The 26903-nt window shown below is 39.3% G+C and overlaps 1 protein-coding gene across 1 annotated transcript in view; it reads right to left on the bottom strand.

Annotated features, from left to right (window-relative positions):
* LOC140503787 (uncharacterized) overlaps positions 1-26903 on the bottom strand; it is a 65704-nt gene that overhangs the window by 19256 nt on the left and 19545 nt on the right. Inside the window, 1 exon segment of the mRNA XM_072608063.1 lies at positions 1986-4258. Coding sequence (XP_072464164.1) covers positions 1986-4258 — 2273 coding nt within the window.

The raw sequence follows: 26903 nt of genomic DNA, 5'->3' as shown, positions 1-26903 counted from the left end.
TTTATAGAGAAAATTACTCTCAGAGACAAAGAATTTTTTTAACCAATTACAATTTCTTATGGCCTCTTAGATTATAAAGTTCACCCAGGCCTAGCAAAACATGCTTCTTTCAATTAAAATTGAACAAATGAAGTTAAAACAAAACAGTAAACACACTAAGTTACAGACTTAAACATTGAATTTGCAAAATGCTACATTTATAATACCACAGGGCTACATTTTCAAGAAGTCACAATGGGTTAACTGAGAGGAAGGGATTTACACATCACCAAGATCACCAAAGGGTCAGGGGTCAAAAGAATTCTTCCAGCTAAATCCCCTGGGTAAGCTCAAATTCCCTTTTGGCTTTTTACTATCATTCAACCAGTGGGGTTTTATTCAGGTGAGGTCAATATTAACAGGAAAAAGGCTTTAGTTAGTTAATCAAATGTTCCAGGGGCAATGGAATAACAAGGAAAAGAAAAAAGAAAATGTACCATCACAATGCAAACAAATGCACACAAATTAAGTTATAGACAGGAAAAGCTGGATGAAATCAATAGAGGGAAAGCACTAAAATTAAGAAAGTCTTCCTATAGAAGGTATGCCCCGTCTCTCATGCTCTCTCCAGGCAGACTGACTGGCTCCACACTCCTTCCTTGGGTTACCTGACAACACATAACTAAGGTGAAGCTCCACCAGATGGCTTCTGGGGAGGAGAGAAGGGTGAGAGGAATCTGGAGCTTTGGATGGGGGAGGGTTGGGTCCAGAATGGGTCAGTAAGGATGAAAGTGAGTTCTAGTATCTTTTTATGAATTTTCCCCTCTGGTTGTGGTTTAGGTTAGGTTAAGAGTCAGAAAGCAGAAGGTTTGGGTATACACAAACAGAGACCGAGTCAGCATCAGGTCTGGTTACAATTGGACACTTGGAGAGGTGGGAAGATGAGCCCTCGGCTGGAAACCAGAAACCAGGGGACAGGGAGTATAGTTCTGTCTCTTCCCCTGACTTACTGTGTGACCCTGGGCAAGCCCTTGCCTCTCTCAGGGCCTCAGTCACCAATGAGGAAGGGAAGGAGGCAGGGACTGATGATCTAAGAGTTTGCATAACACTCAGAACTGGAAGGGACATCAGAAATGACCCAGGTCAATCCCATCTCTTCAGGCTGTAGATGGGTATGCTGAAGAGGGAGTGACTTGGCCAAGGACAGATAGTCAGCAACTGGCAGAGCTCGGAATGTTTCTGTCTTCAGGTTCAGGACTTTCAGCCATCCTCCACTGCCTCCCAATGACTTGCAATGAGCAATGGCTTCAAGAGGAGACTCCTGGGTAAGTGTTGGAGAACCTGCCAGTTCCAGGATCCATAATTGGCTCTGGGCTTTGAGTAGGGTTGTACTGGAGTCACCTCAAGCCACATACAAACATAAATTAGGTTTCATAACTAAGTTGAAAAGGAAAGAAAAAAAGCAAAGTTCCTATAGAAATAGCCTAGCTCATGGGAGTCTTTCCACAGGGATCAGAGACCTGTTGTTGACTAGAAGTCAGTCCTTCACCCAGCAGAATCCAACATTGTAGGACTTCTGTCCAAGATGAGTGTTTGAATAAAGGCAGACCATTTAGTTCCCATATTCCAGGATTCTCTTCAATAAGAATTCTCTGGCAAATAACAAGTCTTTGCAGAAGGCATTCTCACAATCATTACTTATGTAACCCATCTGTATGAAAACTCTGGTGCTTAACAAAGGATGAATTATCACTGAAGGCTTCCCCACACTCATTACATAAAAAAGGCTTCTCTTCAGTATGACTTGTCTGGTGTTTAACAAGATCAGAGCTTTGAATGAAGGATTTCCCACATTCATTACATTTATAAGGCTTCTCTTCGGTATGAATTCTCTGGTGTTTGAAAAGGTGTGAGTGTTCACTGAAGGCTTTCTCACAATGACTACATTTATATGGTTTGTCTCCAGCATGATCCTTCTGGTGCTTATTAAGATCTGACTTCTTTACAAAGGCTTTCCCACATTGATTACATTTATAGGGTTTCTCTTCATCATGAATTCTCTGGTGATTGAAAAGAGCTGACTGCTCAGTGAAGGCTTCTCCACATTGATTACATGTAAAAGACTTCTCTCCAGTATGAATCTTCTGATGCACTGTAAGATTTGATCTCTGAATAAAGCCTTTCCCACACTCATTACATGTATAGGGCTTCTCTCCAGTATGAATCTTCTGGTGTACATTAAGATTTGAGCTCCGACTAAAGGCTTTCCCACACTGCTTACATGTATATGGCTTCTCTCCAGTATGAATTCTCTGGTGACTAACAAGGACTGAATTTGTACTGAAGTCTTTCCCACATTCATTACATGTATATGGCTTCTCTCCAGTATGAGTCATCTGATGTACAAGAAGGGTTGAGCTATCAAAGAAAGCTTTCCCACAATCACTGCATGTATAAGGCTTCTCTCCAGTATGAATTCTCTGATGTCTGAAAAGGGTAGATTTTTGAGTGTAGGCTTTACGACATTTAGTACACTTATAAGGTTTCTCTCCAGTATGACTCTCTTGATGCACATTAAGATTTGACCTCCTAAGGAAGGCTTTCCCACATTGATTACATTTATAAGGCTTCTCTCCAGTATGAATTCTCTGGTGATTGAAAAAAGATGAACTTTGGGTAAAGGATTTCCCACACTGATTACATTGATAAGGCTTCTCTCCAGTATGAATCTTCTCATGTACCTTAAGGTTTGAGCTCTGAACAAAGGCTTTCCCACACTCATTACATTTATAAGGTTTCTCTTCATTATGAATTTTCTGATGATTGAAAAGAGTTGATCTTTGAGTGAAGACTTTCCCACACTGATTACATTTATGAGGCTTCTCTCCAGTATGAATCTTCTTATGCACACTAAGATTTGAGCTCTGACTGAAAGCTTTCCCACACTCTTTACATTTATATGGTTTCTCTCCAGTATGAATTCTTTGATGATTAACAAGGACTGACTTTTTACTGAAGGCTTTCCCACACTCATCACATGTATATGGCTTCTCTCCAGTATGAATCATCTGATGACTAATAAGGGTTGAGCTCTCAAAGAAGGCTTTCCCACATGTATCACATTTAAAAGGTTTCTCTTCAGTATGAATTTTGTGATGTTTGAAAAGGGTTGACTTTTGAGCAAAGGCTTTACCACATTTGGTACATTCATAAGGTTTGTCTCCAGTATGATTCTTCTGATGTAAATTAAGGTTTGATCTCCTAAAGAAGGCTTTACCACACTTGTCACATCTATAAGGTTTCTCTCCAGTATGAATTCTCTGGTGATTGAGAAGAGATGAACTTAGAGTGAAGGCTTTCTCACACTGATTACATTTATAAGGTTTCTCTCCAGTATGAATCTTCTGATGTACCTTCAGGTTTGACCTTCGACTAAAGGCTTTCCCACACTCATTACACTTATAAGGCTTTTCTCCAGTATGAGTTCTCTGGTGTTTGAAAAGGGTTGAACTCTGACCAAAGACTTTCTCACATTTGTTACATTTATAAGGCTTCTCTCCATCATGAATCTTTTGATGTACTTTAAAGTTTGACATCTGACTGAAGGCTTTTCCACACTCATTACATGTATAAGGCTTCTCTCCAGTATGAGTCATCTGATGGACAATAAGGGCAGAACTCTCAATGAAGGCTTTCCCACACTCATCACACTTGTAAGGCTTCTCTCCAGTGTGAATTCTCTGGTGTTTGATAAGGATTGAATTTTGAGTGAAGGCTTTCCCACATTCCTTACATTTATAAGGTTTCTCCCCAGTATGAATTCTCTGATGATTAATAAGCGTTGAGTTTTTATTGAAGACTTTCCCACATTCCTTACATGTATAAGGCTTTTCTCCAGTATGAGTTCTCTGATGTTGAATAAATCTCGACTTGTGAGTAAATGTTAACCCACATTCATTACATTTATAAGCCTTCTCAATGGCATGGTTCTTCTGATTTTCAGAAAGGTGTGAAGATTCAGTGTAAGTTTTGCCATGCTCCTTATGCTCATTTATTTTGTCTCCATTTTGAATCTTCTGGTTTTTGGTCATTTTTCTCACATTCCTCTCCTTCTTCATCTCCTAACCCTTTACCTTTCCCCACAGTCCTTAGAAGTACAGTAGCAATGATCAGCAATGCTTCCAATTTTCTTTCACAATTTTCACTCTATATGATGATTCTTCTCCTGGAATGGTCTCTTTTGAAGACTCCTCTGTGATCTTTATCCTAGGCTCCAAATCTGAAAAATAGTAATATATGGTACAAATGTCCCCATTTCTCTCAGCTTTGAGAAAGGAAACTCTTGATAAAGTAACCTAATTGAAAATGGGGCACAGAGAAAGCCCATTAGGAAATCATTTTTAAAACCTTTTTTGTTTCTCTAAAAATAATATTTTTCCTAGTCTAATAATCCTTTCCAGACTTTTTCCTATTTGAAAATATGTAGAAATAAAGGATTACAAGCCTTTCTTAAAACAGGTTAATGTTTAAAACCAATCTTTGACTAAAGGTTATCTCTTATTTCTTTAAAAATCATTGCACCCTTCATGCCCTTAATGGACTGTGCTAAGACCTACCTAGAAGCACAGCTCAAGTCTCTATTCATAAGGGAATATTGATCAGAGGGAAGAGGTCATCTTGGATCTGAAGGAGGTCCAGTACAATCAAGAGAATCAGTCTCTTCAAATCTGGGCTCAGCTCAAGACTCCCAGGTTTCCTTCTCCATCCCTTCCCCAGTTGTCTTCTCGCAGTAGTTGTGTACCCCCATTATTAAGACTTCCACCTCAGGGGTGGAGTCAAGGTGGTGGAGTAGAAGCAGAGACCTGCTAGAGTTCTCCCCCCAAATCCCTCAAAAACATGTTAAAATGACTCTAAACAAATTATAGAGCAGCAAAAGTCATAAAATGACAAACTGAAGCAAATTTCCAGCCCAAGACAATCTGGAAGATTGACAGGAAGGGGTCTATCGCAATGGGCTGAGGGCAGAGCACAGTTCAGCATAAGCTGCACTGGAACTTAATTGCTGGCCCCCTGCTGTGGTTTCCAAACTCCTCAACCAAGAAATGCTAAAGACAGTTTAGAATGTCAGCGGGAAGGGTCTCTCACCTGGCTGAGAGGGGACTGTGGTCTGGCCCCAGGCCCAGGGTGGCAGCTACTGCTGAAGCACAGGCTGCTTCTGGAGTCCTTTACTTAACAAAGACCTCAAAAGTCAAGTAACTGTCTGGGAAAATGAGCAAACAGGGGAAAAGAAATGGACTATAGATTCTTACTTTCTTGGTGAAGAGGCATTGTCTTATGTCATTGTTGATGTGGAAGACCAAAAGATACAACCAAAAGAAGACAAGAAAGCCAAAGCTCTTTCATCCAAAGCCTCCAAGAAAAATATGACTTGGTCTCAGGCCATGGAAGAGCTCAAAAATGATTTTGAAAATCAAGTAAGACAAGTAGAGGAAAAATCGAGAAAAGAAATGAGAGTGATATAAGAAAATCATGAAAAATAAGTCAACAGCCTGCTAAAGGAAATCCAAAAAAATGCTGAAGAAAATAACACCTTTAAAATTAGACTAACCCAAATGGCAAAAGAGGTTTAAAAAAAGCCAATGAGAAGAATGCCTTAAAAAGCAGAATACACCAAATGGAAAAATAAGTCCAAAAGCTCAGTGAAGAAAATAATTCCTTAAAAATTAGACTGGAGCAAATGGAAGCTAAAGATGTTATAAGAAATCAAGAAATTGTAAAACAAAACCAAAAGAACAAAAAAATAGAAGACAATGTGAAATATCTCACTGGAAAAACCACTAACCTGGAAAATGGATCCAGGAGAGATAATTTAAAAATTATAGGACTACCTGAAAAATCATCATTTAAAAAAAGAGCCTAGACATCATCTTTCAAGAAAATTATCAAGTCAAACTGCCTAGATAGTCTAGAACCAGAAGGTAAAATAGAAATGGAAAGAATCCACCCATCACCACTTGAAAGAGAGTCCAAAAGGAAAACTCCCAGGAATATTGTAGCCAAATTCCAGAGTTTCTAGATTAAGGAGAAAATATTACAAGCAGCCAAAAAGAAACAATTCAAGTATTGCGGAAACACAATCAGGAAAACACACGATTTAGCAGCTTCTACACTAACGGATCACAGGGCTTGGAATATGATATTCCAGAGGTCAAAAGAGACAGGATTAAAACCAAGAATCACCTACCAGCAAAACTGAGTATAATACTTCAGGGGGAAAAAAGGAATTTCAGTAAAATAGAGGACTTCCAAACATTTTTCCTGAAAAGATCAGAGTTGAATAAAAAATTTGACTTTCAAATACAAGAATTAAGGGAAGCATGAAAAGGTAAACTGGAAAAAGAAACCATAAGTGACTTATGAATGGAACAAGCATTTATTAAGCACCAACTATGTGTCAGGCATTGTGCTAAGTAAGCCTTTATTGCTGCAAGGGATTTATTAAAGTTGAACTGTTCACATTCCTATATGGAAAGATGATTATTTGTAATTCATGAGACCTTTCTCAGTATCAAGATAGTTGGAGGGAATATACATATATATGTGTATGTGTGTATGTGTAAATATATATATACAGAGAGAGAGAGAGAGAGAGAGAGAGAGAGAGAGAGCACACAGTATGAGCTGAATGTGAAGGGCTAATATCTAAAAAAGAAAATTAAGTGTTGAAAGGGTAAGTAAGTGAGCCTTACTTTCTCCGGATTTGACTTCAGGAGGTAATAAAATACATATTCAATTGGATATGGAAGTTTATCTTACTGTACAAGAAAATAACAAGGAAGGGGATAAGAGAAGGAGGACAATAAAAGAGATGGCAGATAGGGGGAAGGGGTAATCAGAAGCAAACAGTTTTACAGAGGGACAGATCAAAGGAGAGAATAGAATGGAGGGTGGGACAGGATAGAGGGAAATATAGTCTTTCACAACATGACTGTTATGGAGGTGTTTTGCATGACTACACATGTGTAATCTATATCAAACTGCTTGCCTTCTCAATAAGGGTCAGTGGGGAGGGAGAAAGGGAGAGAATGTGGTACATGAATGTTAAAAATTGCTGAAAACTGAAAATAATTTTTTTTAAAAGACTCCCCCACCTCTTCCTCTTAGTGAATTCCTCTCTGTAATCTCCAGTACCCCCTTATTTACTCTGTCACCTTTCCTCCATCTGGCTACTCCTTTCTCTACATTCCAGTACCTTTTTTATATGTTGATGTTCTTCATGAGAAGGCAAGGAATGCTTCCTTTTTCTTATATTTTTAGTCTCAGTGCCTTGAAATTACTAAATGCTTTATGAATCTATCCATAAAGGGAGAAACAGTAATGACTATTGCTTGGGCTTGTTAACACAAAAATGTATTTTAACATGACTTTCCCTGCTCCAAGATTAATGTTACTATATACACTCTTGGGCAGAGGGACATCTCTGAGGGTATGGGGGTAGGATGGGGTAGGCCATACCAGTATGGCTAGTTCTCTGTCAGTTAGAAGTGATAATGTTTAATATAAAATTTTGGAATAATCTCTTTGTTCTCTTTGAAGTAAACTCAGAGAATGCCTCTTCCTATGTCAGCAAAAGCCAGCCAAGGCTGACTCTACACTCCTTAGGAGACCTTTAACCTAGGTCGTAATTTCTATTGAACTTTGTTTACCCTTTCCTATGTCAGTTATCTGTTTAGGGCAGGAAGCCTGCCACTTACTAGTGGTGGGGTTTCCTTCTTTATCACTGAGACATATGTTTACCCGGCTGGAATCCCAAGGCCTGACCAACATTACTTTGTTAATTGTCTTGTCTTACTAAATTTATGATTTGTTCAACTAGGAGAGTTCCTTTCTCACGGCAAAATGTATAGAAGCCAGAAGATTTCTGGCTCCATAATGCATTATGTTACCATTGTCTTTAATAGGGAATTGATCAATTAATTAATTAAATCATAAAATGTATGCATTTAGCCTGTTGCTTTCTTAACCAAGTTTTCAGGTCAACAGTTATGGCGCCCAAACGTGGATTGGAACTGTGGAACCGAATGGACATTTCCTCATCTCGCCAACGCCAGGACTCCGGCGCCAATAGGAATCGTTTTTCCTAGAGTCCTGGGCCTTGATGGGGTCGGGGTAAGTCCTTCCATTCCCAGCTTCCAAAGGACTCAAAAATTCCCTTTAAAGATAACCGCAGGACAGAGACCACTCTGCGTGAAAACGCCTCTGTATTAATTAGGTCTCCTCTGAAGATCGATCTAGGGAAATCAGCTAGCTATGGGTCAGTCAAAAACTAGAAGTAGAAATCCGGCTGACAAGACCCCTGCTTCTTGTGTGTCAAGCCGTTACCAACCTGATGATCACAGGTATTACTAGCACTAGTGTCAATCAACTAAAGATAGCCCTAAATTACGTTGGCCACCACAGGGCTCTTTTGGACCGGTCAAAGTTACTTTATCTTACAACCAAATTAAGTTTAAAGGCCAACAAAACAACTAGCCAGTAGCGAGAATATTTCCTCTTGGGCTTGCTGACTTGGCTGAGCAAGAACAAGACAGGAAGCATCTTCCCTGTAAGGCTGGGAGCTGCTTCAGCACCTAGCCATGACCTGGCAAAAATCATTTCTTCTTCAAGGGCTCCAGTCTGTCCTTCCCTTCACTCCCTCCGTCCTATTCCTCACCCTTTTCCTTCCTCCCCCTTCCCCTTGAAGGCCTCTGATCTGGGGAAACTGACGGCACCTAGATGCAATCTTTCCCCCTGGCCTTCCCCTACCTTAGACCTGAGAAAGGCAGCTTCTGTTCAAGCCTCTGTTGCCTCCCTCCTCCCCATTCCCCTTCCCCGCTTTCCCTTAAGGGCGCTGGTCCTGAAGAAGACAGTTACAATCCACCTAGGAACTAGAGGCCTGAACCTATTCCCACGGGGCCTGTTCCTTTAAGACAGTCAGAAACTTTGGGGCACCAAGGCTCCCCACCCCTCCAAAGACCTCAGGGGTGCTCTGAGCAAAGGCTGCAGGATTCCCCTTTATTATCAGACCTTGGATTCTTGCAACCCCCTTTCCTCAGAATGATAATAGCCAATTCATGATGGGGATTTCTAGCAAGCTTCTAACTGCCTTCTCTCTCTGGGTTGTTTTTTTTTTTTTTGTGAGCTACATTTGTATTTGTCCTATTGTCAGTTTGTCTGTTGGTGTATGTCCCTGTCTGTATCATGTGGGCTGTGAATGAGTGTGTTATCTTGTAAGATTTAAGTGCAAGCAGCCAGACTTCAAGGGCTGCAGCTAGGGAAATAAATTAACAAACAAAACTTTGAGACTTTTCCTTGTCATTCTGGTCTGGCCAACCTGGAATTACAATGGAAAGTTAGATCATCTTAGGTAAAATCATTTTAGCAGATTTGTATGTTGTGAAATTAATCAGAAATATTTTGGGAACTGATCATTTGAAATTACTCCTAAGATTGTGAGTAGCCCACCTTTCTAGGTCCTAGACATTCTGCCCACCCTGTCCCAGCACCTGCATATCGCCTTAGGGGCTCAGTAAATTCTGCCGCTGTGGGGGGTTGGGGGAGATGGATGAATCAGGCCCGTAGAGAGCATTCTCTACACTCTGCCTGCGAAAATCACCACTGGGACATCAGTTTCTCTGCTCTTGGTAAGCTTCACTTCTTTGTTCTAGTTGTAAAAAAGTATTTTATCTCTGTTTGACCCATTCTTTTGATTTGTAAAAATAATTGGGCTTGTTGTTATGGGATCAAAATGATAAAATGATTGTAAAATGCTTAACGTAATGACTGGTATATGTTACATACAACATTATTATCTCTCTAATGTAATTGTTACCTTTGAAGTGGTTTTAATTGCTAAAAGTAATAAGATCAATAATTTCTGGAAATGCAAATTATACCATCTGCAGTTATTATTGTGTTAAAACTGTATTTCTAGGATTGTATTTCTGAATTTCTCTTAGATTGTGAAAACTGAGTGACCACTGTAATCTAGAAATAGCGTTAGACAAAGCAATTTTTAATTTGAATTTTGTTGAAACTAAAAGATGTTGGGAAAATTGTGTAACACCAGTTGTGTTACTTTATCAGTCCTGCTAACCTTGTCTTTTAATGTTTTGTAAATGTCATTTAGAAAACCAGGTATTTTCACCCTTGTCTGTTAAAAAAAAAAAAAGTTAAAGCTAAAGAATTTGGCTATCTTCTATGAAGTTGTAGGATTGTTAACTAAGTTATTTGGGATTACTGTTTGAATGCTGAAACCTAAAATTGTTAAGTGATTCCTGTGTATGGAAAGGAGGGAATGGAGTGAAAATTTTATTTAGATTCCCTCTGCCCATTCAGAACAGTCTCACAATGGAGTGAACTTTATTTAAATTCCTTCTATCCATTCAGAACAGTCCTCCCATTCCTGTGGGTAAGATCATCAGTCCTAGTAAAGGAATTTGGTTGGTTAATGCAAATTCTAAACAATGAATATTACTTGCACAGAAGTTGTAATAGAGAGAATTTTTAATAATTGGTTTTTACATCAGGACAAGTTTTAAATTTGAGAAGGAAAGATGTTAAATAGAATCCCTTATATGTGTGTGTCCTGGTAAATCTTTATTGTTTATTGTAACTCCAAGAGAGTGGAAATAACTGTTATCTGACTCTAAGCTGGGATTAGTGAAACTTGCTGTTTAAGGTAAAGGCATTTGGGACCATAATTATTTTTGTTTTGAGTTTGAATTTGGGTACAGTTGTCTGCATTAAATCAGTACCTGAGACACATGCCACAAAGGAATATTTCTCACCTGACTAAACACTGAGGGGACAATTCTAGACTCAATCTAGGATGGGATCCCCCTGGCTCAGTTTCCCTATTGTGTTCCTTTAAAAAGGAATGTTTCTCACCTGTCTATTCCTGAGCCTGGCTATGAAACAGATAGTGCATGATTGGAGAATTTCACTCCTATCTGAATTCAAACAGAGTAAAGGATGTTTTATCCTGTCATATTTGGTATGTCATATGTCCCTGCTTTTTCCTTCTATAGCAAATTTCTGTGGTCAATAACAAGTGACCAGCAAAACATGTGAGACTTTTGTGTAATTTTGCTGGGAAATCTAATATTATTTTTATCTGAAAATAGAACATATGCAGAAGTTTATGTAAACTATTTAAAAGCAACAGTGTTTTTCTGTGAGTCAGTCTCTTATATCTAAGAATACTGCAATAATTAAGAATTCAGTTTATTGTAATACTTTGGAAATTCATATTACTTAAGAACATTTTTGTAACAACTCAGCTTTAATGAATTCCAGTTTTAAAGGTTTATTTTTGCTTAAGAAAAAAAAAAAGAGATATCAAGCATTTTAAAAGTTTCCAACTAGTTTTCTTCATAAGAGTTTAGCGAACATTAGAGTAAATTTTAAATTGTTTTTAAAGAAGGGAAATACTTTTAGAAGAAATGTTTTGAAAAATTATGTGTGATTCTTAGAAGGCCTACTAAAGCTTCAATATAATATGTTAAATTAAGCTGTTTTGATCTGAATATGTAGTCATTCTATGGCCTAAGTTAGAGTTAAAGTTTGCATTTGAATTTATTATGTAAAAGATTTAATTCCTGAAGTATCTCATTCTTCCAGAGTGAGTATAATTAGGGAAGAATAACAACTTGTGAAACAAAGACGTAATTCCATCAAACTATAAACTTAGTCATTAACCTCTTTGCTTTGTTTAAGCTGGAATGAGAATGCAGTACAGTTATGCTAGCAAAAAGTAATAACTTATGAGCTATCTTGTCTTATGGTTAAAATGTAAAAGCAAGTGGAAGAATAGGATTGAGAGATTTGGAAAGATAAATTAAGTTCTGTTTGAAACTATGAAAGGTAGATAAGATTTGGGAATAAATATGGGTTTTCTAAACCCCTCTTGCTCCTAGATAGTTGTTCTGGATACTTTTGTGCCAATTTCAGATGGTTTAAAGTGTGAGGAAGTATTTTATCTGAGGGATACCAGCCAATATTTATTTGCTATATAAGACTGGGACTGCAATTTACTATTGTTTGAAGCTCTGATTACAGGAATACTTGTCTAAGTTATCATAAGGCCAATTGACATGTGCTGCAGGCTAACGGTGGATGCTTGGAAGGGTTTTGAAGATGACCTTGGACACAGCCTTGGTAGGATCTTCCTAACTCTATTTCCAAATGTGCTGTTTCCTTTCTGAAAAAGGAAATTCCCCACCTGATTACCTCTAAGCCCTGCTTTCAGCACCTGGTAACCTCATGATTACATGTCAGATAATGGCTTACTCCTGGAATCAAGCAGAACTAAGGAGATTCTTTCCTTCTGTTAACATTGTCCCTCTTTTTCTTTTATAGCAAATCTTTGTAATTAAGAAGTTCTGTAAGTACAATACTAATTCTATCAAATAATAAATGGAATTTGGAACATCTCTGAGTTATTATAATGGGGTGCAGAAATGAATAGCTTACAACTTTAACCTATATTCCTGGCCAAATAAATAAATATAATATAGAGATAACATTGAGGAAATGATTAGATCAGGTAATAAGACAAAGATGTAATGTGATAGATGTCTAATTAGAGTAGCAAATTTTGAGGAAAAACAACAGGATCAGTCTGATTCCTCTAAGAATCATATGCAAATGGATATGATTGACTTCTAAAATTTGTCATGCTTTTGATAATAAGATCTCAAATTTGGATTTTTGCATAAAATTTGTATAGGATAGTAGTAAAAGTAAGTGAAATTATTTCTTCTCCGTTAAAATATCTGTCCAATAAGTTAAAGTCAGATGAGTTCATTTTATAGTTGAACCCTCACATTTTAAAAGATTCTTATTCTAGGTACAAGATTTAGGAAAAGACAGAAACAGCAAATAATGTGAACCGAAATTTTCTGAAATTTCAAAAAAAAAAACAATGGAGAACAAATTTTAAGTAATTGTACTAATTTATATTGTCAGAAGTATCTGGGAACTTCTAGATTTGAACCAGAAAGGCAGAATTCTCTTTTTTGAACTATCCCAAGAATAAAACCTATTGTCAAAGAAAGGATATCTAGGTATCAGATAACTAAATGAGAAATCTGGGATTCAAAGTTAAATGAAAATTAAGAATGGATTACTGGGATACAAGGAACTTAATGTTAATTAACATTGAAATAATAATTGCATTGATTTGTATGGTTCATGTTTAATTTTCTTGTTTATGTTGGTGACATGTAAATCTCCCTTTCAAAACTAGTCTATTGTGAGCCATCTAAGTTTTAATCTGTACCTGACAATGTAAAAATGCAATTTGTGAATTGTAAAAAAACTTCATTGTGTTGTTTGAACCTAGCCCTGCATGGCTGGGAAACTGAACTATTGCTAAGTGTGTTTAGCCATGTTAACTATGTTGTATTGTTTCATTTCAATTATCAAACCATGTTTTCTGGGAGACCCTGTCAAGTTTTCTGTATAGACTCTTGGATCCATCTGTCACCTCCATTACTCCTGCTCCTGAGTGGATCATGCCCTCCAGTTTTGAAGAGGCCTGAAGAAGATGCCATCAGACATAGACAACTTTCCCAAGAGCCTGGACCAGACTTGCATGAAGAGTAAACTCTCACACTGCTGGTTATTTAGAGGTTTTTATCATATCTTTGTTGGTCTACAGGCGAAGCCTTCAGCTTGCCTTTGACAAAAAGGAGGGAATGATAATGTTTAATATAAAATTTTGGAATAATCTTTTTGTTCTCTCTGAAGTAAACTCAGAGAATGCCTCTTCCTATGTCAGCAAAAGCCAGCCAAGGCTGACTCTACACTCCTTAGGAGACCTTTAACCTAGGTCGTAATTTCTATTGAACTTTGTTTACCCTTTCCTATGTCAGTTATCTTTTTAGGGCAGAAAGCCTGCCACTTACTAGTGGTGGGGTTTCCTTCTTTATCACTGAGACATATGTTTACCCGGCTGGAATCCCAAGGCCTGACCAACATTACTTTGTTAATTGTCTTGTCTTACTAAATTTATGATTTGTTCAACTAGGAGAGTTCCTTTCTCACGGCAAAATGTATAGAAGCCAGAAGATTTCTGCACTGGGTAGCCAGAACATTTCTGGCTCCATAAAGCATTATGTTACCGTTGTCTTTAATAGGGAATTGATCAATTAATTAATTAAATCATAAAATGTATGCATTTAGCCTGTTGCTTTCTTAACCAAGTTTTCAGGTCAACACAAGTTACTTGGAGGTAGAATGGTACTAGATTTAAAAATTATTTTTGTCATGGCTGATTTGTGCTTGAAATAGAGAGCACTTTCCCCCACCTCCTTTTCTCACTAATATCTGAAAAGTTTATGGGGCTTTATGTTTTGCCAAGCATCTTCCTTCATTTGACCATGGTAACAACCCTAGGATCAAGAAAGACATCTCGAATCTGCAAGGTTCAGAGCTTCAGGATTTTGCCCAGGGTCACAAGGTGAGTAGACAATAGATAACATTTATTTGGCATTTTCTGTATACAAAGGACATTCTCCCTAAGATGCCCTAAGACTCCTCCAGGGTAGGATGGTCATTTTTACCTATCCCATTTTCCATGAAACACCTATCTGAACTTGTTTTCTTCTCCAACCTACAGTTATTTTCCATACATTCACCCACAATCCATTTCTGGACCATAGGGTGCCAAAGAGACAGAAATATAGAGGTAGGAACCCAAGAGAAATAAAGTACAAGATATTTATCACAATCACTCTATCCAAACTGTATCTTTTGGCATTAGCTCTTACTGAATAGACATTCCAGTAAGTTGAGTGCTCAGTGACAGAGCAGGATACTGGATCAGCAAAAGGCCAAGAGATTTTTTCAGTGATCAGATTATGTACATGGAGGCAGTGTGGAGAGAAAAGAGGAAAACCTAGGACAGAACCCTGAGAGACACCCCCAGTAAGTGGTCATGACATGGATGACAGTTCAGTAAAAAAAGGGGGGGCAGGGAAAGGAAGAATGGAACAAGCATTTATTAAGTACCTACGATGTGTCAGGCACTGTGCTAAGTAAGCCTTTATTGACATTATCTCATTTGATCCTCACAACAACTCAGGTAGGAAGGTGCTACTATGTTCTCCATTTACAGCTGAAGAACCTGAGGCAGAGGTTAAGCAACTAGCACAAGATCACACAACTGATGAGTGTCTAAGACTGGATTTGAACTGAGGTCTTATGGACTCTAGAGCCAGGTCACCTGGCTGCTACACTGGAAGGATGGTGAGCCAGATCAGAGGGAAATCAAAAGAGAACAGTGTCACAGAAACCCAGAGCACATGTGCCCTGACGGTAAAGTCCATCACCACAAATATCCTGGAGAGGTCAAGAATGAGGACTAAGAAAATGTCATTACTATGGTCAATAAGACTGTTGCTTATTTTGGAGAGGGAGGAAAGACCAGAGCATCACAAAAATGGAGATGTGGGAGGAGTCTCAGCCTTGTGTGACAAAGTTAACAGATATGACTTTCCATTATCACATGTCCAAGAAGTCACCATCTGGCCTCTGAATGAATCTTCTCAGGAGGAGCCCCTTCCCTTTCTAGACCAGGATCAACTTTAGGAAGGTTTTCTTGAAACAACCCTCTATATGTCCCTTTGCAAGTTCCAAGCATTGCCCTCGGCTCTGTCTCCTACAACCAAAGTCAACAAAGAGAAACCTTCCACATGACAGCCTTTCCCATGGCGAAGGTAACTTTTATTTCCCCCTAACCTTGAGTCCTCGAATGCCCCCAGGAGGACTCAAGGCTGCTCAGCATCCTGGCTGCCTCTTCTAGGCACTGCAACTTATCACTGTCCTTCCAGGCACAGAGCCCAGAATTGCACACAGTCCCCAAATAAGCTCCATTGAGGGCAGAGGCCATGGTGGGCTTGATCTCTTCCCTGTGCCTAAGAGTTGGGACTTTCTCTGAGGTGGTCAACTTTTCTGCCTCTTATGTCACACTGATGTTTCCTAGAAGCCTGAAGGAATGCTTGCTGTTTTATCTCCTGCGGAATTCCACCCAATTCTCTAGTATGTGCTAATCCTTTGGGAACTGAATGCCATCCCATGTTAGCCATACTCCCAACTTTGTGTCAATTGCAAGTTCATTTAGCATACCATGTATGCCTTTATCCAAATCACTATCAGAAGTCACAGAACACACATACAAACAAACAAAAAAAGGGGGGATTGAAACATTTTTTTAAATACAAAAGGAAAGAAGTCCACAAAGAGAGATGTAGAACACCCTGAAGCATTTTTTTAGATGCAAGAATAAGCAGAAGGAAGTATAGAGACAAACACAGCCACAGATAATTAAGCATTGTTTTAGGTACAGAAGGAAACAAAAGGATGTACAGATAGATACACAGTCATCAAAACTGAGGTATGTTTTAGTTATAGAAACAAAAGTCCAAACAGAAACAATGAAGCAGAAACTGGCATTCTTTTAATACAGAAGGGAAGAGAAATAAGTGCAGAGAACCAAAGCCATAAAAATAGAGGCATTTTTTTAAAGTACAGAAGTACAGCCATGGAACTGAGGCAATTTTATGAACACATACACACACATGTATATACATATATATACACATACATATATGGAGAGAGACAGAGAGGAACTGAAGGATGTTGAGATAGAAACACAGCCACAGAAATTAAAGCATGATTTTTAGATACACAGGAACAGAATGAAGTCCAAACAGACAGTCCTAGGATTGAAGCATTTTTTAGGTAAAGAAAAGAAGGAAGTCCAGGGAGAAACCCAGTCAGATAAACTGAGGCATTTTTAGCAGACAGAAAAACAGAGCTGTAGCTACTGAAGGATTCTTTTAACGCAGAAGAGACCTTTAGAATTTCTAGGCAGAAACACAGCCAAAGTGTGGGAAACAAGGAAATTCTGTTTTCCACAGTTCTAGGTGATAAGGGTTGCGACCTAGCATGGACAGGTTAGAGGTCAGAAACTAATGCGCAGGCTCAAGGAGCTGTGTAGGGAAGGGCCTATCAGAGAGGAGAACATGAAGTTACATGGCCAGGGACTGTGGTGTCATGGGAGATTCAAAGTTCGGAAAACAGTATAAGAAGCCCCACCTTTCTGAATGTGTTGTAGAAGTCCCAGTCATTCAGGGAGAATGGGCATAAAGATTAATAAAAGCTTTCCTGATTTCACAACAGGTATTATTCTTTGCTTAAGGTGAGCATGTTTCTCACTGTTGAGGGCTTGTTAGACAGGCTCACTTCTAACATAAAGAAATTCAAGATTTTTCCCCCTACAGAATGCAACAGAAGGAAATCCAGGTAGAAATACAGTCAAAGAAACCAATGCATTGTTTTAGGTACAGAAGGAAGTCCCAAGGGAAACGCAGCAGAGACACTGATGCTTCTTTGGTACAGAAAGGAACAGAATCATGTCTAGATAGACGGTTCTGAAAGATACATAATGACTTTCTCATTTTGGTGTTGGAGGTTATAAAATGAAACCTTTGGTACCTTCTCTTGTGTCCAACTCCTCCCTTCAAAGGCTTCTCCAACTCTCCAGTACCAGGGATTATCTCTAGAGGATGAATCTGGAAAAGACATGGAAACCTAAAAGCAGCTGGTCTATAAAAGGGCCTGTGAAAAGGAAGAGGGGAGAGGGCCCTTAAGAGAAGTCTCAGAGACCAATTTCCAGGGAGAATAGCTGAGTTCATGTCCCCCAGTTTGATGGGGCTCTGGCTCCTACCTCTTTAATTCAATCTATGCTCCAAGCCTTATGGTTTCCAAATCCTTTCAATTTCACAAGCAAGACTAAGTATTGAATTGAAGCACCTACTGTGTGCAAAGCTCAGTGCTACAGATAACAGCTTAACCAGGCTTCTGACTTCAGTTGATTCCTAGCCCTGACTCAAACTAGAACTCAATGCAGGGTTGATAATAAGACAAAAGTGTCCCCTAAGGTTACTCACCCTCAATGTCTGGGATCTTGGTTTTCTTAACTGGGTTTCTTAGACAAATGAATCTCAGAAATCCTCTTGGGCCTTTAGTCTTACAAGCCTGGGAAGTCTGAGTAACCGTATGATTCTAAATTTTAAACTTGTCTAGTTCACAGTCCAAGCTCCTCAGGTTCTCAAGCACTGAGTGAAGTTTCTTTCAAAGACCTGGTTCACACAGTAACAGCAACATAGTTGGATCAACTATGGATCAACTATGATCCACTTAGCTCTTCTAGGTAACACAATGATCCAAGACAATTCCAAAAGACTCTTGATGGAAAATGCTATCCATGACCAAAGAAAGAACTATGGACTCTGAATGCAGATCAAAGTAAACTATCTTCACTTTCTTTTTGGTTTTTGTTTTTCATAGTTTTTCCCTTTTGTTCTGTTTCTTCTTTCACAACATGACTAATGTGGAAATATATTTAATACGATGGCACATGTATAATCTATATCAGATTGCTTCCTGTCCTGAGGAAGGGAAGGAAGGAGGGAGAAAAATTTGGAACTCAAAATCTTACAAAAAATGAATGCTGAAAACTATATTTACATACATGGAAAAAATAAAATACTATTTACAAAAACAAAACACAACAAAAGAGATGGCTCATAGATGTCAATAATCATTTAATATCATTTAATAATCTCAATAAGGGCCAGAGCCTGAACTAATCAACCAGAAGAAGAACTTAGAACCAACAGCTTCTTTGTTCTCTTAAGTAATCTTAGAGAATACCTCTTCCTATGTCAACAAAGACAGGAATGACTTAAGAGCATTTTTTCTGTTTATGCCCATTAACCTGAGACACTATCTTGAATAATGGGACTTTTTCTTAATATTTTATGGACATATACTATGTTACAGCATGTTAATGGTAAAGAAAACACAGGTATTCTGGGTTGTAATTTCAACTGACACTTTATAAACTCTCTTTTATCTTATTGTATTTACCACCTATTCAATTAAGAAAATTCCTTTCTCATAATATGATTAAACATATAGGAGATCATAAATTTCAGCACAGACATGCTGAGCTGGGATTTGTTCTAAAACATATTTAAGCCTGGTCGTTCTTTCATTAGTCAGTCAGAACTTATGTTTTGGGTCCTTGTATGTACAAGTTCGCTAGCTTCACTAGTTTTAAGGGAATAAACAATATGAATTTACCTATCACCCGGTCTGTTTGCCTCCTTTAACCCAGCTGAAGATGTCAGACAGACAGGAGGTGAGGAGGGACTAGAGCCTGGAAGACAAATACATCCAAGAGGAGTCACCTGAACAGAGAGAATCACTGAAAACATGGAAACCAATGAGCTCTCCAGGTGAAACAGGAGAACTGGAGGAGAGCAGAGGCTGCTTTCTAATAGAGAAAACAGCTGTCCTCTGTGCACAGCCAACAGCCTCCCAGAACTAAATGGGAACTCTGGAACACCCATCCCAACTCCTGTGCAGAGAATAATATCATCTGCAGCATCCTCCAGGTGTCCTCTTCTGGTTCAGTTCAAACCCTTCTTTCTAAAGACTTCTGTAGGCACTTTAGGACAGCTCCAACTGAGACAATAATCATTTATTAAAAGCCGAGGCCTGGGGATACCAAGTAAAAACAGTCTCTACAAAAATACTGTAATCAAACAAGATCTATAGAGGATTATGGGAAAGAAAATAGATGATTGTGATTATTGGAAATTAAAAAGTTTTCACGCAAACAAAACTAATGCAGTAATCATTAGAAAGAAAATGGGGAAAATGTGTAGCAAGTTTCTCTAATAAGGGCCTCGTTTCTCAAATACATAGGGAACAGAGCCAAATCCGTAAAAATAAAAGCCATTCCCCAGTTGATAAATGGTCAAAGGATAGAAAACAGGTAGTTTTCAGAAGAAATCAAAGCTATCAATAGCCACATGAAAAAACAATGCTCTAAATAATCACTGATAAGAGAAATGCAAATGAAAACCACTCTGAGATACAACCTCACAACTATCAGATTGGCTAACATGACAGAAAAAGAAAATGACAAATGCTGGAGGGGATGTGGAAAAGCAGGGATATTGGTGCCCTGTTGGTGGAATGTAAACTAGAATACAGCCCAAAGGGCAATAAAACTGCATTTCTTTTGACCCAGGAATACCACTACTAAGTCTGTACTCCAAAGCAAAGGGGAAAAGGATCTATCTGTACAAATATATAGCAGCTCCTTTTGTGGGGGGCAAAAAATTGGAAATTAAGGAGATGACCACTCACTGAGAAAAGACTAAACAAGCTGTGATATAGGATTGTGATGGAATACTACTGTGCTATGAGAAATGATGAGCAGGATGGGAATATTTATGTGAACTGACGCAAAATGAAGTAAACAGAACTACAAGAATTTGCTCACAGTAACAGCAAAACTGGAACGAAGATTGTCTGTGAAAGACTTGGCTGCTCTGTTCATAACGAGAACCCACAGCAAAAAAATGCCACGTCTGCCTCCAGGGATAGAAATGATGGTCTCTGAATGCAGACTAAGGTATACTTCTTTTGAAACTTTATTTTTAGTATTTCATTCTGTGTTATCTTTTACAACAGTTAATATGGAACTTCCCTCATGGATTTCTGCCTTGTGATAACAGAAGTTTTAGGAGCTCAGTGAAACTATGAGCTATGTGATGGAGTTATCCAAGACAAACAGGCCACAGTGGAGAGTTCTGACAAAAGGTGATTCAGCATTTTTGCTGGACAGTATTAAAACTATACATCCATGAGGTCATGACCCATTGGACATGACTGAATGACTGAACAAAATAATATGGAAATGTTTTGCATAACCTCATACGTATAATAAAAAAGTGCTTGCATTCTCAAGAAGGGAGGAGGCAAGAATGAGTAAGAGAATTTGGAACTCAAATTTAAAAAAAAAACGATGGTTAAAAACAGTTTTACATGCAACTGGGAAATATTTAATGAAACAAAAAGGAGTCCTATTCTTTGAAGAGCTAACGCTCTAAAGAGAGAAGACTACATACAAAAGGGAGCTAAAAATCTGGGGAGGAGTTGGCAGGGAGGGAGCAAAAAAGTACTTGGGAGGTTAGTACTGTGAGGTATGAAAACTACCTCATCTCTCTTTCCTGTCACTGGCATCTCAGTGAAAAACTCTCCATCATCTCCTCCTACTATCAACCTCCCTGGCTTCCTTTGTATTCCAACTAAAATCCCACCTTCTACAGGAAACCTTCCTTAAAATCTCTGAACTTCCCTCTTTTAATAATTTCTGATTTACACTATTGATTAGATAAATGCAAATTAAAACATCTCTGAGCTACCACTACACACTTATCAGATTAGCTAATATGACAGAAAAAGAAAATGATAAATGTTGGAGGGGACGCAGGAAAATTAAAACACTAATGCATTGTTGGTGAAGTTGTATACTGATTCAACCATTCTTTAGAGCAATTTGGAACTGTGCCCAAAGGGCTACAAAACCAACAACTTTTGACCTAGCAATACCACTACTAGTTCTGCATCCAAAAGTATTAAAAGAGAAAAAAAGGAAAAGGACCCATATGTACAAAAATATTTGTAGCAGCTCTTTTCTGGTAGCAGAGAATTAGAAATTGAGGGGATACTCATCAACTGGGGAATGGCTGAACAAAGTTTTGCATATGATTAGGATGGAATACTACTGTGCTGTAAGAAATGATGAGCAAGATGCTCTCAGAAAACGTTGGAAAGACTTACATGAACTGATGCAAAGTGAAACGAGAAGAACCAGGAGAACACTGTACACAGTAACGTCAATATGACCATATGACCATCTGCTGTAAACAACTTCACTATTCTCAGCGATACAATGATCCAAGAGCATTCTGCAGGACTTACGATGAAAGGTGCTGTCTATCTCCAGAGAGAACCGGTGGAGTCTGAATGCAGACTGAAGATACTTTTTCTTTACTTTATTTTTCTTGGGTTTTTTTTGTCTGTTTTCTTTCACAGCATTATTTACATGCAAATGTGTTTTGCATGATGACACATGTATAACTACGTCAAATAACTTGCCATCTCAATAAGGGGGTGAGGAAGGAAGGAATTTGGAAGACAAAATTTGAAAAAAGGATGTTAAAACTGTTTTTACATATCATTGGGGAAAAATAAAGTGTCAAATTTTAAATTTTTAAAAATTATTTATTTATCCCATACACAGTTTGCTTTGTATATCTTTGTTCACATGTTGTTTCCCCCATTAGGACACTCTTTGAAGTCAAGAACTGTCTTTTGCTCCTTTCTGTATCCCCACCACTTAGCACAGTGCCTGGCACATAGTCAAGTTCATATGAATGTTACCCATTACTATCTCCTTGCTTTATTCAACAACAGCTGATTAATTCTCAAGAGAGTCCTTACAGAAAAGAGAAGTTAGGAGAAGACTTGGTTTTAATAGAGACAAAATCCTAAGTTCAGGATGTGTTGGGTTGGAGAAGCCCATGAGACCAGTTTCATATGTCCCACTGGTGCTGCTGATGTGAAACTGACTGGGGCTGGATACTGTAGAATACTGAATTAGCAGTTACCTGCAAAGACGTGACAACTGATTCTAGGGCAGAGAATAAGGTCCAAAAGTAAAAATAGTGAGAAGACAAGAGAGCCATGGACAGAGCCTTGGGACACATGAACAGTTAGCAAGCAAGATTCACATGATGACCCAACAAAGGAGACTTGAGAAGGAATATCCAGTGAGGTAGAAGAACCACCGCAGGACAGTACTGTTAAAGTCTAGGCAGGAAGCAATGCAGGGGGAGAGGGTGGTCAGTAGTATCCAAGGCTACAGAAAATTCTAGCAGGATGATGGATGATATGCTTTTCAATTTCGAAACAAAAATTTTGGTAGCCAAAAAGAAAAGTGTTTTTAGTTGAGTGGTGGGCAGGGAAGCCTTATTCCATGGAGTGGGAGGAAAGAGAAGTCTTTAATAGGAATGTGAGTTTTAAAGGGAAAAGACTGAAATCTTAGATGGTAGTGGAGTCAAGTGAAAGTTTCATTTTCTTATGACGTTAGAGATTTGGGTATGAATGTAGAAGTCAAATTTGGTCTCTTTCCCCCTCAACTTCTTACTGCTAAGGTTCTTCCAACCCTAGACACTTACTAGCTATATGACCTTGAGTATTAGTACTAATACTCACAGTGGTAGTAGTGGCAGTAGCAGTAGTATTAGTAGTAGTAGTAGTAGTAGTAGTAGTAGCAGTAGTAGTAGTAGCAGTAGCAGTAGTAGCAGTGAAAATAATAATGAAGGTAGCATTTATCAATCAGTAAATAAGCATTTATTAAGTGCCTACTATATGCCAGGAACCTTGCTAAGTATTGGCAAGTACAAAAGGAGGCAAAAGACAGTTCCTGCCCTCAAGGAACTTACAATTTAATAGGAAAGACCACATGCAAATCTATACAAAGCAAACATACATATGTGTAGATAATGCTTCTGATGTACCAGTCCCTTTACCTGTCTGCTTCAGTTTCCTCAACTGTAAAATGAGAATAACAGCACCCACCTCCCCTAGGATTGTAAGGATGAAATTAGGTCACATATGGAAGAAGTGTTTAGCATAGCACCTGACACATAGTAGGGACTTAATAAATGTTTCTTCCTTTCTCCTTCCCCCTCTTAACAATCTGTGCCCTTCTTTTACCCATAAGGCTCTGGCTTGTCCTGCTTGATTCATCGCTATGAATTGTGACACAGTATGATGAGTTAAGAACTTGAGGTTAGAAGACATGGATGCTATTGATAATGTTCCTGGTCCCTTCTGGAGTTCAGTCTTCCTCGGAAAATTAGGGGATTGCATGAGCTCCAAAACTGCTTTTAAGTGTTCCCAGGTGAACAAGCTCAGCTTGGGCTCTTATGATCTTACACAAGGCAGTTTACCTCTCTGGGTCTTCTTTCTCTTCTCTGAAAGAGGAGTAGTTTAGACTGGCAATCCTCCAAATCTAGGATCTGTGACTGTCTAGGGCCCAGGCAGGATGGCTCTCAAAGCAACCCCACATGGATTTGCATAAGAAAAGGACCTTAGAAGCTACCAATTCCAACCCAAACATTTTTTACACAGAAAAAAAACAAGTCCCAGGTTGATGAAATTATTTGTCTTAAGTCACACAGACAAGACATATGCATCATCTTCTTGTCTTTGGGAATCACTATGGGAGAACTTTCTGGCTTGCTTCCTAATATAATTCAGGATCCTCCTCCTCATGAGGAAGCTTAGTCCTGGTCCATTCATTACATCACCTGAAATGTCTGGACTCTGATACAGGGCCCATCCAGGAGGGCATGAACTAAATAAGTAGGTCTAGACTAGGTCTCAAGTTGTCTCAAATTGGAAATATGGTTGACAACTGGTCCTCTAGACTCCGTTTACAGACCACCAAGGAGAACAGGAGCAGGACCAAGGTTAAGGAAAGAAGTTAAAACAAATTTTAAAAGATTAAATACAGTCCTAAAGAAGTAAGGAGTATCCCTGAAGAGTTACACTCAAGAAGGATAAGAAGGTTGTTGGCAAGAGAAGGAAAGTTTAAAAAATTAGAGAGTAAAGCAAATTGATGATAGGGATGTGGGGATGGCTTGAACTGACCACAGGAGGTTGGTAAAGGGGGAAGAGGAGATTTGTGTGGTTGTGGAATTGTGACTAAGGAATGGTAACTGAGTGGAACTGTCAAGATAGTAAAAAATGGTAACTGACATAAACCTCACAACCAGGCATTTAGGGTTAAGGTATAGGCCTAAAAGTAATTTTTTTTTTTAAAAAGACAAAAATCTCAACCATTATAAAGAATAGGGAAAACCATGTGGAACCTTGCATTGCATATAATAGGTTTATATTTCTTCTACAGTCAAGTGACTGATGTTTCAAATGTAGAGTGACTGTCTGAAGGAACATCTCTCTCCTTAGTTCAGGTGATTGGGAACACGGAAATTATAAATGAAACAGAAACAATGAGATTTTAACGGAAAAGTAGGAAAGTCACAGCTGTTGTTGAATTGACACACTGACTATGTCTGAGTACTACTGAGGAGATCAAAATAACATATTCTCCCCCTTTCCCCCCCACCTCCCTCACACTCAGGGCCAAAGCAAGTTCTCCTTACAGAAAGTTCAGAGGCAACAATCTAATTAAACTCTTGGGGGCCATTAAAAGTTTGGAAGTTTCCCAGGTCCCTGTTGGCTAAGTTGGTCACAAGTGACATTTTGGTGCAGGAGCTCAGAGGGGAGGTTGGGGATGGCAGAGGGAAGACACAGAATGTCCCCTCTGGTCCTCAGAAGTGAGAATGGAGTGACAGGAATTCTAAATGGAGCACTGGGTTAGAGCCATCCTGCCCCAGACTCCACAGCCTTTCACCAAGGAAATAGTAAGTCCTCCCTCTTCTCTGGGTCTCTCCACTCCTGTCTTCCTAGGGCACATTTCCCTCTCTCTCTCCCTCTCTGTCCCTCCATGTCTTTTTCCAAATCTCACACCAGGAAAAAGATTCTGGGCCCTTGTGGAAAAGGAGCCCCAACATCACCCCTGTTCTGTTTGGACCATCTGCCCCTGGCAATGGTAGCCACATGGAGGATCAGCCCATTGTGGGCTCCACTGGAGTAACTGGGCTTGAAAGACAACTGCAATGATGAAGATTAGACATTGGAGGTTTGACTGCTCAGCCTCCTTATCAATCATTGCATCTGACTCGTTCATTTTTCAGATGAGGAAACTGAGGCCAAAAAAGGGGAAAGAACCTCCCCAAGGTCACACAGAGGATGTGTCAGAGCTGGGGTTGAAGCTCCTCACCAGGCCACCTCGATGATTCAGAACAGCTGGGATGGGAGACATCTGGACTGATGAGGCAACATGGATGCACCCAGTCATTGTAGTAGGCAACAGTGCTGGGCCTGGAGTCAGGGATACCTGAGTTCACATTTGGCCTCAGATACTTACTGACTGTATGATCTTGGGCATGCCACTTAACCTCTGCCTGACTCTGTTTCCTCATGTGTAAAATGGGTGAAATAATAACACCTACTCCCTGGAGTTGTTGAGGATCAAATAAGACAGTACTTGTAAAGTACCTCACACATAGTTATCACTCCTTTCTTTCCTTCCTTCCTTCCTCTGTATTCTGTTTTAGGTTCTTTGAGATCAGGAGAGAACTCCCTGGTCCTTGGGGTCTCTCTGCTGACAGTAGCTACACATCAGAGATTTGCACATTATGAAGGGAACTCCAGAGGTTCCTTGATCCCCTCCTTTCCCTGAGCTGCCCCACAAACTGGCATTACAGACTCTCCAAAAGCCTCCTAATGTAACACTGCTATGACTCTTAGACCTGCTTGGTGTAACAGAGGGTGCTCTGGGGGCTGGCTGCCTCAGGGGCAGTCCACTGCCTCCTCTGGCCTTAAGGCCTATCATCACACAGCATCCAGGTTCGAAGGGACCTCTTCAGAGATCTGCCAAAGCAGCCCCCACAAAAGCCTATGTCAATGCTCTGCTCAAAGACCTCCAAGGGATGGGGACCCAGGAGAGCTGGGGGAGGCCATAAAGAGCATTGCTGGAGAGTCCTGTCTGACACTCACTTGGTGCATAGTTCTAGATGGGTCATTTAGTATGTGACACTATTCTGCACAATGGGGATCATAATATTATTGCAGTAGCCAACTGAAGATTGCTGTATGGTACCATCGCATAGCCAGAACTCTCAGGGCTTGGAGCACTGCCTGCCTGGCTTCAGGGTTGGTCAGAAGGTTGGGATGCTCAGCCACAGTTGGTCTGGATGCCACTCAGGCCCTTTTCAGCAGCAGCCTGTATGATCTCTCAGGACCCAGATTACACTGATTTAGTATAGTATATCTCCTAAGAAGGCAAGAATGGGACAATAGGCTGACTGCTAGCTACAGAC

Source organism: Notamacropus eugenii, chromosome 5 (genome assembly GCF_028372415.1).
Source record: "Notamacropus eugenii isolate mMacEug1 chromosome 5, mMacEug1.pri_v2, whole genome shotgun sequence".
Classification (NCBI taxonomy): domain Eukaryota; kingdom Metazoa; phylum Chordata; class Mammalia; order Diprotodontia; family Macropodidae; genus Notamacropus; species Notamacropus eugenii.
Note: the sequence above shows the minus strand (reverse complement) of the source record. Positions and strands in the feature narration are given on the sequence as shown.